Source organism: Panicum virgatum, chromosome 7K, assembly GCF_016808335.1.
Source record: "Panicum virgatum strain AP13 chromosome 7K, P.virgatum_v5, whole genome shotgun sequence".
In the NCBI taxonomy this organism is placed as follows: Eukaryota; Viridiplantae; Streptophyta; class Magnoliopsida; order Poales; family Poaceae; genus Panicum; species Panicum virgatum.
In genome coordinates this window covers 21,294,478-21,306,710 of record NC_053142.1, presented here as the reverse complement: position 1 = coordinate 21,306,710, position 12,233 = coordinate 21,294,478, and the positions used below count along the sequence as shown (strand labels likewise).

The 12,233-nt window shown below is 46.3% G+C and overlaps 1 protein-coding gene across 1 annotated transcript; it reads left to right on the top strand.

Moving 5' to 3' along the window:
• Window positions 1–6,300: 6,300 nt before the first annotated feature.
• LOC120640511 (NADH dehydrogenase [ubiquinone] 1 alpha subcomplex subunit 2-like) lies at window positions 6,301–11,285 on the top strand. The gene is made up of 3 exons (XM_039916373.1): window positions 6,301–6,518; window positions 6,610–6,716; window positions 10,956–11,285. Exons 1-3 carry the CDS (start codon window positions 6,433–6,435, stop codon window positions 11,060–11,062), a joined length of 300 nt encoding a protein of 99 aa, XP_039772307.1. The 5' UTR covers window positions 6,301–6,432; the 3' UTR covers window positions 11,063–11,285.
• The last annotated feature ends 948 nt before the right edge of the window (window positions 11,286–12,233 follow it).

The following is a 12,233-nucleotide window of genomic DNA, read 5'->3' as shown; positions in this document are numbered from 1 at the left end:
GAGATGTATCAATCTAATCAAGCAAGAGATTAGAATGAAATCTCTTCTCTCTTGCCGGCCGTGGGCGAAGCCCCGCGGCTGGCGTTCCTAGCGCCCCCACAGCCCCAAAACCCTAGCCGCCGCCATCTCGTGAATAGTACCCGCGGGACTGTAGCGCCGCGGGTACTGTAGCACGCCCATCGCTGCTGCCCTCCCTCTCTCACGATCTCAATCCCAACAACAGCCATAACAACTAAACTACTTGCTTTCTCATATACATGCCACTGAAAAGTAGAGTGCGAACATAATATATTTGGCCACTCAATGTAGTGCATGCTTAACAGGAATATGTAAATTTTAACCAAATCACTAACCTGGGACATCTTGTGAGTCCACATTGGTCGAGACAGCAACGAAATCTCGATCGGCAGCACAATCTTGAGAAAGCAATGTATAACAATAATTTGTATCGACCCACCGTTTATCTAATAAATGCAACATCACCCGTTGTTTGCCTGTCGGCGTCGATGCAGTACCCTCATGTCGAGTTCCCCGTATGTAGGAGTCATTGGTATGCAACCAATCACTATTCTCATCAAGATCAAGTCCATCTGGGGAACCAGCCATGTCACTCATGTTCTGTTGATGCATGCACTCACCAGGATTATCGCTACCTATACAAATCGCGATCAACATAATGGAGTGGGAGTAAAAAAAGAATTCTGCAAAGTATAGCATTGAAAACTATCGTATATAGGATATTCTATTGCTTGAATCGAATTGGAAGTGGTCATCTATCACTTAGGAAGCTAAAGCATGGAAATCTACTCAGTGCAGGCATGCTGATGATGAAGATATCAATAAAATTTTAATGTGATACATTCGAATCAAATATAAACACTTTAGCACCTTTCTATGCATATACTTTTCTGTGGCCCTCTATGACAAGTGCAGCTAATTTTTAGGAATGCACAACATTGAACTTATTGATTTTTTTCCCTGTAGGTATTTCTCATATGAGTATTTCTATGTGATATATTGAAAGTTCTGGGAGCTGGACACAGACCACGATTTCTTGACTGATAAAGAAAATCTTATTAAGTATGGAAACCATGCATTGGCATATAGGATTGACATATAGGTTTGTTTCAATACCGAGCGTCTGTTGAAAATTTTAAATGATACATAACAGGTTCCTAGAAAATTTACCAGCAAGGCTGAAGGGAAAATGGGGTATGAAGATATTGTCCATTTTAATACCACAACTGAGTGATACACAGATACTCCAGCTGTTGGCAGTGATACTATAATATTTATATGTTTTTTATCATTAACAATGTTTTGATTCAAATTTGCTTTCACTCTCACCGAAGCATCAGTAACATCTCTTTTAGTTTTATAGAATCTTTTAAACACTTCCAAGGGGATAGCAAAACATAGACTGAATGTTGTCTATTTTCATCAAAACTTTCTATCTCTTTTCATGAGGCTATTAGCAGAAATGCAAAGTGAGGAACTCATAATCCTAAAAATAATTTGAACATGATGAGTCAGACTAAAAAGGTAGTGGCACAAGAAATTCCCATACTTTGGACAGCATAAAAAGATGTGACATGCTTATACTGGTTCTTGCTCTGATCGTCAACCTATCCTAAACCATTACTCCCTCCGTTCCAAATTATAAGTCATTCCAAGAATCTTGGAGAGTCAAAATTTTTCAAATTTAACCAAATTTATATGACAAGATAATAACATTTATGATACCAATTAAGTATCATTAGATTCTTTGTTAGCTATATTTTCATAGTACACCTATTTGATGTCATAAATCTTTATATTTCTCTCTATAATTTTGGTCAAACTTTGAGATGGTTTGACTCTCCAAGATTCTTGGAATGACTTGTAATTTGGAACAGAGGGAGTAGAATTCTTGACTATTGGTCTTTCTATCAATGGCTTACTTTTCTACAAATCATATTCTTAAGGAACGAATGTGTAGTCATTCATTGATCTTTTGTATAGACCCTTACTCCATTTACTCAGCCCTCGATTAACTCTAAGAAATGAGAACAAATTTAGGAAGTTGGAAAATCATTTTTGTCTATGGTTAAAATGCATGCACAATTTCCATTTAAGAATACGACAGATATCAGTGAGGAAGAATGGTTTTTCATCATCCCACAATTAAGAAACCCAGCTGTTGGTGATACTTGCAGACATTGTAGATCTAGCAGGCAGCACAAGACAGAGATAACTACAAAAGATGGGCTCTGAAACTATGAGGCATACCGTTGTGATCTGGCACCAATGAGTTTCGCCCCAGTCTCTCTCAGCCATCAGAACCGGCAACAGGGATGAACTCAATTGTTTGAACTTGGAGCTGAGGGAGAGAGCCTCGAGCCGGAGCAGATCGTCGGAAGGCAACGCGCTGGGAACATGCCCCAAGATTTCACACATGAGTCAACCTGCTGACGGTCTGAGAACCGCACCATACCCACACCAAATTATTTACTGTTCTGCTCACCAATCGAACCGCAAGTGTTTGCTTTACTCAGAACGCAAGCGTTTCTTGCATCTAGAAGCCAAGCAACGGTCCAACGCTGCAGGAATTACATGTCTCTTCAGGAAAGAAACTACAAAAGCTCGAAGAACAAATCATGGTGGCCGGCGACCACTGTTGGCCAGATTCCCGGCGATTCCGGGCACGGGAGAACGGGGAGTGGAGGAAACGAAAGAGGAGAGGGAGAAGGTTCCGTTTTGTACCTTGCAGGGATGCATCGTGGCGGCCGAAATCTGACCGGGAAAGTGGCGGCGAGAAGTCTGTTCCGTCGAGGAAGACAGGCAGCGGCGTTGCGGGTGGGAGAGGGACGCGACAACAGGAGGCGTAGGGTCGCAGGGCAGAGCGGGCGGGACCGGAGCCGCGCAGCAGGGCAAGCCTGTGGGGCCGGCGCACGACGGCGGCAGTGGTGGCGGCGGCGATGCGCAGAACCAGGGCGTCCGGCGTCGTGGTGGCGGTTCCAGCGGGGGACGACTGGCGCGCGGGCCGGCGAGGTCGCGAGCGCGCGGGGTCGGCGTACAGGGAGCACGCTCCGGCGTAACGGCGTCGGTGAGGTTGCGAGAGTGAGGGCGCGCGGGGAGGCACAGGAGGCCGGCGAGGTCGCGAGCGCGCGGGGGCGTCCAGCAAGCGCGCTCCGGCGTAATGGCATCGGCGAGGTCGCGAGAGTGGGGGCGTGCGGGGAGGCGCAGGACGGGAGATTTGCAAAAATGGGACGGCAAACATTGTTCTTTGCAGTTTTGCCATTGACCCCACATTTCATAGGCACAGATGGTCCCACCGTGTCATTCACTGGGAGTGGCAAATTCACGAGTGGTCAGTGTTTGCAGTCCTAATATTGCAATTTTTTCGGCGCGGGACGGGTGCGCGTGTGAGGAACCGTCGAGAGGCGTGGGGACCAGGGTTTCGTTTACCGACCGAACCAGCCAAACCGCCGGGTCTGGTACCGGTATACCGATCTGTTTTGACCGGAAACCGGTCGGTACTGCTAGAATTCAAATTTGAATTCAAAAAACTCAGTTCAACCGGTTCGTACCGGTATACCGGCCGGTTAGACCGGTTTACCGGCCGGTTTGACCGATTTGAATTCAAATCCAAATTTAAAATCGCATGTGTAACCGGTTTGAATTATACCGGCCGGTTTGACAGGTTTACCAGCCGGTTTGTCCGGTTTACCAAGTGGGTCTTAATGGGCCGTCTCATTTTTTCTTTTTTTGGGTTTAACTTTAAATGCCCCGAAAAGTATGTTAAAAGAACGAATTTTTGAGAAAATTTGACAATATTAGATTCGTCGCACCTTGAAGTATTTTTAGGAATTTTTTGAGAATTTTTCCTTTTTTTGAATTCAAATTTGAATTTTGAATTTGGGCCGGTATGGTACCGGCGCAAACTGGAACCGGACCGTACCGGTTTGACCGGTAACCGGTCAAACCGGACCGGTTCCCACCGGTTTTGTAAACCCTGGTGGGGACCGGCCGGGCGGACGGGGAAGGAGAAGGAGAAAAACGGGAGGCGCGTTTAGGAGCGTGGGCAGACTCACGGAGGAGCGGAGCCGAGAGGTACACAGAACTTGCTTGTTTTTAGGTGGGAAAATTGGTCTCATAGCATTGAAAGATGACGACTTCCGTAAAATACCATTAAAATCGTTCGGCCCCGTGAAATACCATCCAAAGATGAATCCATCAACTGAAAATAGCATTCCGTCGTGCGCAGAGCAAACACTGTGAACGTCGTGAACCTGTCGTTCTGTTCTCTTCCAAAATGCAGTCTGCCCGTCACTGAGCTCCGACCGCCGGCGATGGTCGTGTCCCTCTCCTTCCCCATTCCGATCCCGCCGGTGCTGCTCCACGCTGCTGTGGGGCTCCTCCTCCTCCTCCTCCTCCTCATCATCACCTTCACCTCTCACCCGCAGGCCATGGTCGCGGCGGGACCTACGCCGCTGTCCTCCTCCCCATTCGATGCCGCGAGAACGGCCGTGCGCTCGCCGTCCTGGGCCTCGCCACTGCCCCTGGAGCTCGCGGACTCCGCGCTCGCCGCCGCTCCTGGAGTTCGCGGCCTCCGCCCCTGGCCTCCTGTTTTGACGCCGCTCCAGTCAATCCCGCAGTCGCCGCTCGCCAACCCGCGCCGCTCGCCTGAACAGTGGACCGAAGAGGCCGGCCCCCACCGCTAGGAGGCCGCTGGGAGCCGGACCGCCGCCGTGGGAGGCTGACGGGCCCGTCGCCGCGAGTGGGGAGTCGGGCGTCCGGCCGCCGCGCGCGGGGAGGCGGCGCCCCTGCTCTGCCGCCGCTGCGGGGGACCGGCAGGCGCGTGGAGGCCGGCAGCCGTGCCGGCTCTGACGCCGCGAGCGCCGAGGAAGGATTGGAGGCGTCCACGGCGGCCTCGGTGATGGCGTAGGTCGTCTTGGCGCGCGGCATGGCTCAGGAGCTCATCCCCCACGACCTCCGCGCCGCGTCCCTCCTCCGCGCTCGCCTGGTGGCCCCACCTGCGGAGCGCCGCACCATCGTTATCAAGCACATCGCGGACCCCGCCTCCTGCCTCACGTGGCGACCGCCCCCGAGGCTGCGGCAGCGGAGTCCTACGACGGCAGGGCAGGGCCCCCGGCCCCGGCCTCGCGCGCGCGGCCTCCCCACTAGCGGTGCGCCAGCCTGGCGGGATGGAGAGGAGGCTTGGGCGGCCTCCCCACCACGCCGCCGCGTTTGGGTCCCCGAGCGCCACCGCGGCCCCGCAGCAGGGGAGGGGCGGCTGGGGAAGCGAGGGAGGAGAGGGGAAGGGCGGCGGGGAACCTATGGATGAGAGGGGAAGGGCAGCGGGGAAGCCAGGGAGGAGAAGGATGGAGTCGGAGGCGGCCGCGCTCACGACGAGGCTCTGGAGGCGCTAGCGAAAGGTGGAAGAAGGCTGTTGGGCGTGCTAAAGGAGGAAGAAGGACGTCGTGACGACGAGTTAGCGGAAAACGTGACGGAATGCTAATTTGAGGTAACGTTCGCAGTTTTCAGTGATATTTCACGGGGCTGAACGATTTGGATGGTATTTTACGAAAGTCGTCATCTTTCAGTGCTATAAGATCAATTTTCCCTTTTGGAGATTCTAAATAATAAAATTCTATAGGACTAAAGTTTTTTAACCGAGCTAAAGTTTAGTCCTCTAAAAACAAACAACACCATCATTGCCTACACGATCTAAGCAGACACGATCTAAACAGGGCCCAAACCATCGTGAATTGTGACCCAAAATGCCAAATCTCTTGGTCGCTGTCACATCGAATATTCGATGTCAATTTGAATATTCATATGCCAATTTAATATAAAACTAATTGCATAAGTTGCAATTAGGACTCTAGACAAATCTATCAAATATAATTAAATCACGATTAGTGAATAGTTACTGTAGCATTTGGTGGTCAAATTATAGACTAATTAGGCTTAATAGATTTGTCTCATAACTAAGTCAGGATTTATGAAATTAATTTTGTAATAAGTCTATGTTCAGTAAAATACTGCTTGTCAAGCATTTGCATTTATATACTAGAAATATTGAAATCTCAAAGAATATAACACGTATGATTAGTAAGTAGTTTTTTTTTTAAATATGTGCGCACGTGTATTTTTGCTAATTGGTGTATAAATGTGCGACGTGATGTGATTTATGATTTGAACTAAAAAAATCAAGCCAGCCCTGAGGAGGGGCCAGACCCTCGTGAATTGTGACCCAAAATGCCAAATCTCTTCGTCGCCACATCCTGACCACCGACCGCTGATCGAACGGTGTGGAACCGATCCAACTCAACAATCCAATTCCAACGAGCCCCGACTCCAGTCCGTTCCCCTGCTCGGCTTCGGATCCTCCCATTTCCCCTACAGCCGGCGGCGAGAAATCGAATCGAGCGCGAGCAGCCGGCGGCGATGGCGTGGCGTGGCATCCTGTCCCGGAGCGTGAAGGAGATCCGCGTCCTCTTCTGCCAGTCCTCCCCGGCCAGCGCCGCCGCCAGGTAGCCACCGACGCCTCCTCCCCTATCGGATTCCGTCTCGAGAATGGATTTCCCTCACGCGGCGGTGCCGCCGATCTGGTTCGCCCCGCAGGGAGTTCGTGAAGAAGAACTACGGGGATATCAAGTCGCGCAACCCCTCGCTCCCCTTCCTCGTGCGTGAGTGCTCCGGCGTCCAGCCCCAGCTCTGGGCGCGATACGGTACGCATCCCTTTCTTCCTACTCGTACTCCGGCTCATGGCCTGATTCGGACTAGTTTGAGACGTTTCTAGGGGTCCGCCTCAAAATATTGCCGTGTCACCTGTGGAATGTTCCGATCTGCACAGCTGGATCTTGTCTTTGTAGGTTTAGTATTGTTCATGTTTGAGTCAAAATTCTAGCAGTTACTGAAAAACTCGCCAGAGATTAGGTTTTTTTTTGCGACTCTCGCTAGAGATTAGTTGAGAATAACTGTGCAGCTTAGTTGGTGCTGTACTGCTGTATTCGTGTGAAACTCCTCTGGATTAGCTGTCGTGGACTGTAAATACCAGGACCATGTTGAATCCAACCTCAAAAACTGGTGTTACCTATGTGCTGTGGTATGTGACGGCTAAGTTGATTCTATGGCTCCCTCCACTTTATAGTCCTGGACAAACTTTTTCCATAGTTCTTCTATTGTAACGGTTGCATTCTGTTTCTTCATTTGGCTTGAAAGTAAAAGCAATCGACCTATCTCATTATAACATTTTGATTTAATTTCAAAATTATTTCACAGTTATTGCAAAACTGATATGCAGTCAAAAGGATTATAGCATGCTATGGGCTATGGCCATATGCTCAACTTAAAATGTAGATTCATTTGCATCATAAGCTAATTACAGTAGGTTTACTATGTGATACTCCATTACATTATTTCTTATGTTTGGCCAAATTTGAGCATACCAAATTAGTCAGTTTATAGCTCAGGACACTCACAATGTAGGTCCTGCCTGAAACTCCACCCCTTGGTCACATTCCGCAGCAGGTAGATTTACCTCATATATATAATGGTTGCCATCTCATCCCTCTCCAACAACCCGCAGCTAAATAAAATGTCATCACTACTTATTTCATCCACCTCATTATTCTCAAGTGGGGCTGCTACATTTTCATTTTTTACCTGACACTACTGCACCATGCATATACTCACTCCAATTCCTCAGAATTCCATTATTCTGCATCTCTTGGTTTGCTTGTTGCAATGGTAGCCATCAAAGCTACGGTGCTACAAAACAGCTGGCATCATTTTTACTACAGGTGACCTTGTAAGGCCAGGTTTGGTTTTTTTAAGTTTCGGTCATAAGTCCCGTCACATCACATGTTTAAACACCAATTAGGACCACTAAACATAGACTTATTACAAATCTGATTTCATAAGTCGTGACTTAATCACGAGACGAATCTATTAAGTCTAATTAGTCCATAATTTGACCACTTATTGCTAAGTAACCATCCGCTAATCGCGCATTAATTATACTTAATAGATTCGTCTAGAGCCCCTTGCAACTTATGCAATTATTTTTATATTAAGTTGACATCCGAACATTCGATGTGACAGCTACTTAAAAAGCCAAACGAGGCCTAAGTGGAAGAAGATGTTCGATAAGAATATTGTAATTTCTTGGGAAAAGATGGTGTGCTGTTGGGGGTTTTAGTATGCGGGTCTTGCCTTAGCCAAATAAAACTTAAATGCCTGCTCAACTATATAAAGCTGAACCAAGCTCTGTTTTAGGCCTCCAGTTAAGTTTATTTCCCAAATGCCTCCCAAGATCATTAGTCGTTTGTGTGCAAATAAATAATTTGACAGAAATCGGATCAGCAACATGTCCTTGATAACGTTATTCTTGTACAATACTACAATTGACACCATTATTTTTCTCATTTATGTCTGCTATTTTAATGGAATCCAAGAGCAATCTTTATACAAGCCAGTGCTTTAGGTTATGCTAAAGAATTTCATTTCATAAATGCACCAACCTTACGTTGATGTAGTTTTGGTGAAACAGCTTTATTTTAATAAAACAAATTATAGCTTGGGACACTTTTCATGAATGCAGAGCCATGTTTTCTGCTTTACAGTGGTGCAACTTTGTTTCCATAGGGCACCACATCAGTTAATCAGAAATCATATTCGCAAGTTGTTTAATGGGGAGAGTGAGAGCCCTACCCTTGAGTTAGATGACTCTTTTGACGATACCAACAGACGTTTTGTGAGGAGAATTCAGGAGGTAGAGATCGGGGAGGCTTTGAAGAGGATGAAGGGAGGTAAAGCGATGGGCCCTGATGGTATTCCCATTGAGGTGTGGAGATGCCTAGGAGATAGAGCAATAGTATGGTTAACTAAGCTTTTTAATCTCATTTTTCGGTCAAACAAGATGCTGGAAGAATGGAGGAGAAGTATATTAGTACCTATCTTCAAAAACAGGGGCGATGTTCAAAGTTGTACTAACTACCGTGGGATTAAGCTGATGAGCCATACGATGAAGCTTTGGGAGAGGGTTATCGAGCATCGCTTAAGAAGAGTGACAAGTGTGACCCAAAACCAATTTGGGTTCATGCCTGGAAGGTCAACTATGGAGGCGATTTTCTTAATACGATAATTGATGGAGAGATATAAGGAGCAGAAGAAGGATTTGCACATGATCTTCATTGACCTTGAGAAGGCATATGACAAAGTACCGAGAAATGTCATATGGTGGGCTTTGGAGAAGCACAAAGTCCCAACTAAGTATATTACCCTCATTAAGGATATGTACAAGGATGCGACGACGTTTGTCCGGACATGTGATGGCAACACCACTGACTTTCCTATTAACATAGGCCTATACCAGGGGTTAGCATTGAGCCCTTATTTATTTGCTTTAGTGATGAATGAGGTCACAAGGGATATACAAGGTGAGATCCCTTGGTGTATGCTCTTTGCTGATGATGTGGTGCTAGTTGACGAGAGTAGGGCAGGGGTTAATAGGAAGTTAGAGCTGTGGCGACGCACGTTAGAGTCGAAAGAGTTCAGACTTAGTAGGACCAAGACTAAGTACATGATGTGCGATTTTAGCGCGACTAGGCATGAGGGGGGAGACATTAGTCTAGATGGGCAAGTGGTGGTCCAGAAGGATACTTTTCGGTATTTAGGATCGGTGCTACAAAAGGATGGCGACATTGATGAAGATGTTAGGCATAGAATTTCAGCTGGCTGGTTGAAATGCCGGCAAGCTTTTGTCATCCTTTGTGACAAGAGGGTGCCACAAAAGCTAAAAGTCAAATTCTATAGGACAACAATTCGTCCGGCGATGTTATACGGTGCTGAATGTTGGCCTACAAAAAGGCGACATGTCCAGCAACTGAGTGTAGCAGAGATGCGGATGTTGCGGTGGTTTTGCGGGCACACAAGGAGGGATAGAGTCAGGAACGAAGTTATTCGGGATAGGGTCGGGGTGGCACCAATTGAGGAGAAACTTATCCAGCATCGGCTGAGATGGTTTGGACATGTCCAATGAAGGCCTCCTGAGGCGTCGGTGCGTAATGGGGTTCTTGAGCGGGTCGATAATGTAAAGAGGGGTAGAGGTAGACCTAAACTGACGTGGGATGAGTCGGTTAAGAGAGACCTTAAGGATTGGAATATCTCTAAAGAGATAGTTTTGGATAGGAGCGCTTGGAGACTAGCTATCAATGTGCCTGAACTTTGAACTTATTTCTTTCGGGTTTCATCTCTAGCTTACCCCAATTTGCTTGGGAAAAAAGGCTATGTTATTGTTGTTGTTGTTGTTGTTATTGTTGTAAAGTTCAGATCAACCTAACCTTTGACTATAACAAAATATTAAGGCATATCTCTTCGGGTGTTCCCAGCTACTTGGTTTCTTATCTTACAAGGCGAAATACCCGGAAACTTGATAGGTACTTCGGTACGAAACAAAAGAACCTTGTTATACTGGCAGACTGTTGTTGGATTTTTAGTTTGTGCTGTCATTCAGCAAACTGCGTAGTGCACTACAGTACAAATAATGTTAAATGAAGAAATGCATTCCAGTTCAGGGTGTTCAAATATTGTATTATATCATCTATTGGCACTTGTGTCACATTGTCTGATTAAAAGAACATTGCATTTCATTATTGAAATTATGTATATATTTCAGTATTGAATTCTCTTATACTTACAGTGGATTTAGTTCAGTTATGTTGTTTATTTAATCATGGGTGCTGAGTATTCTAATTGAAGATAAAATGATGATAAACTTGACAGGGGTATTAATAAAAACTTGACCACAGGGGGGAGATAATCATGGCCACAGCACTTTATGTTTGCTTTAGCTGCTTTTGTTCAAGGAGGATACATCTGCTCCGTCGTGTATCTTCATCACCGCTTGGTTGCTATATGGAACACATCGTTTGGTATTAACCCTCTTCAATTGTTTAACTGGTCAGAAATGGGTGTGGAGAGATGCGTAAACTTGGATGGCCTGACGGAAGCGCAGATTGATAAGAAGCTGGAGGAGCTCGCCAAGGCGGGAGAGTCTGCCAAAGCCAAGTAATATTGAAGGTCTGACAATCTCTCTCCATTAATGTTCACAAATAAGTGAAACTTTAGCAGTGGGTTTCTTGCTGTCATGACTTCGGTGCTAATACTGAAATGAAGCCTTTTTTTTAGACCGAGTGAAATGAAGTCTTGGGTTTGTATAACTTGATGCGAGAAAGACTGTTCACTTGTTTGCTACGCATTTTTCTTGAGTTTATGCATATTTCATTGGTTCACCAGTATCCGTGTACTGCATAGTTCTATCTCGTATTCTTTTATAATCGCAGAATTTAGAAGTCACTATTGTTGATTTCCTTCCTGGATCATAGGACTAGCGTACAGTCTTCCAATCAGGCTAAATGAGCTCCGCGCTGGGATTCCTTGATTTAACTTTCTGGCTGAGATGAGGCCCTTGGATTTTTCCCGTACCCCCACAGTGATCATGTCGATAAGTCTTGTCAGTTTCTTCTTAAATGCCTCAACGTCACCGGCAGGTCACCTGCCGGACAACCACGACTGTCCCCTTCCCCAGCTCGTGCTGTTGCCGTAAGCAAGTAGTGGTGTTAGCCAGCAAGAATCACACTATTCGTCAATATGTGCAACAGGGATCGAATAAAGCTAGACTTCATTATATCTGTCGAAGTATGCAATACGTACGCAGATGTCAGATCATGGAAAACTTTAAGAATAAATTAAACAGTGGAAAGAATTGAAGATTTTGTGAATTGATGAACATCATGGTGACTTGGTAGAGTATAGAATGGCAAGTGTGCAACTGGGCTTACCTCGTTCGTCCGTCAACTTTTTGATGGGGCAGTCTAGTCTCTCAACTTCTGTTTATCCTTGTGCTTATGTTGTGCTCCATATTGACATGAGAATAATAAGAAAAGTCCTTTTTACATTTGGCTCCTTCTTCCTCTTTTTAATTTCCGCTGTCGCCGTTTGCGCTAGACATTACCATGATGCCACCATCTGATCAAGCAGACCTAGCTATTTGTACCAAATCCAAGAAATAGCACTCCTCTATCGTTTCTAGCACCACGGAGCAAGCGAGCTAGTAGTACACCAGCTGCCCGCTCCTTTCTCTCCAATCTGAGCTTCACATGAATCAGCTTCCCTTTCCCCTTCTTCGTGAAAGCAAGCAACAGCACAAAACACAAGCATATAGCGCTCTCTTTCCCCTCACC

Coding starts and splice junctions, on each gene's coding strand:
- LOC120640511 (XM_039916373.1), top strand. CDS start 6,433: ATGGCGTGGCGTGGCATCCTGTCCCGGAGCGTGAAGGAGATCCGCGTC. Junction 6,519..6,609: donor CCGGCCAGCGCCGCCGCCAG/GTAGCCACCGAC, acceptor TTCGCCCCGCAG/GGAGTTCGTGAAGAAGAACT. Junction 6,717..10,955: donor CCAGCTCTGGGCGCGATACG/GTACGCATCCCT, acceptor TTAACTGGTCAG/AAATGGGTGTGGAGAGATGC.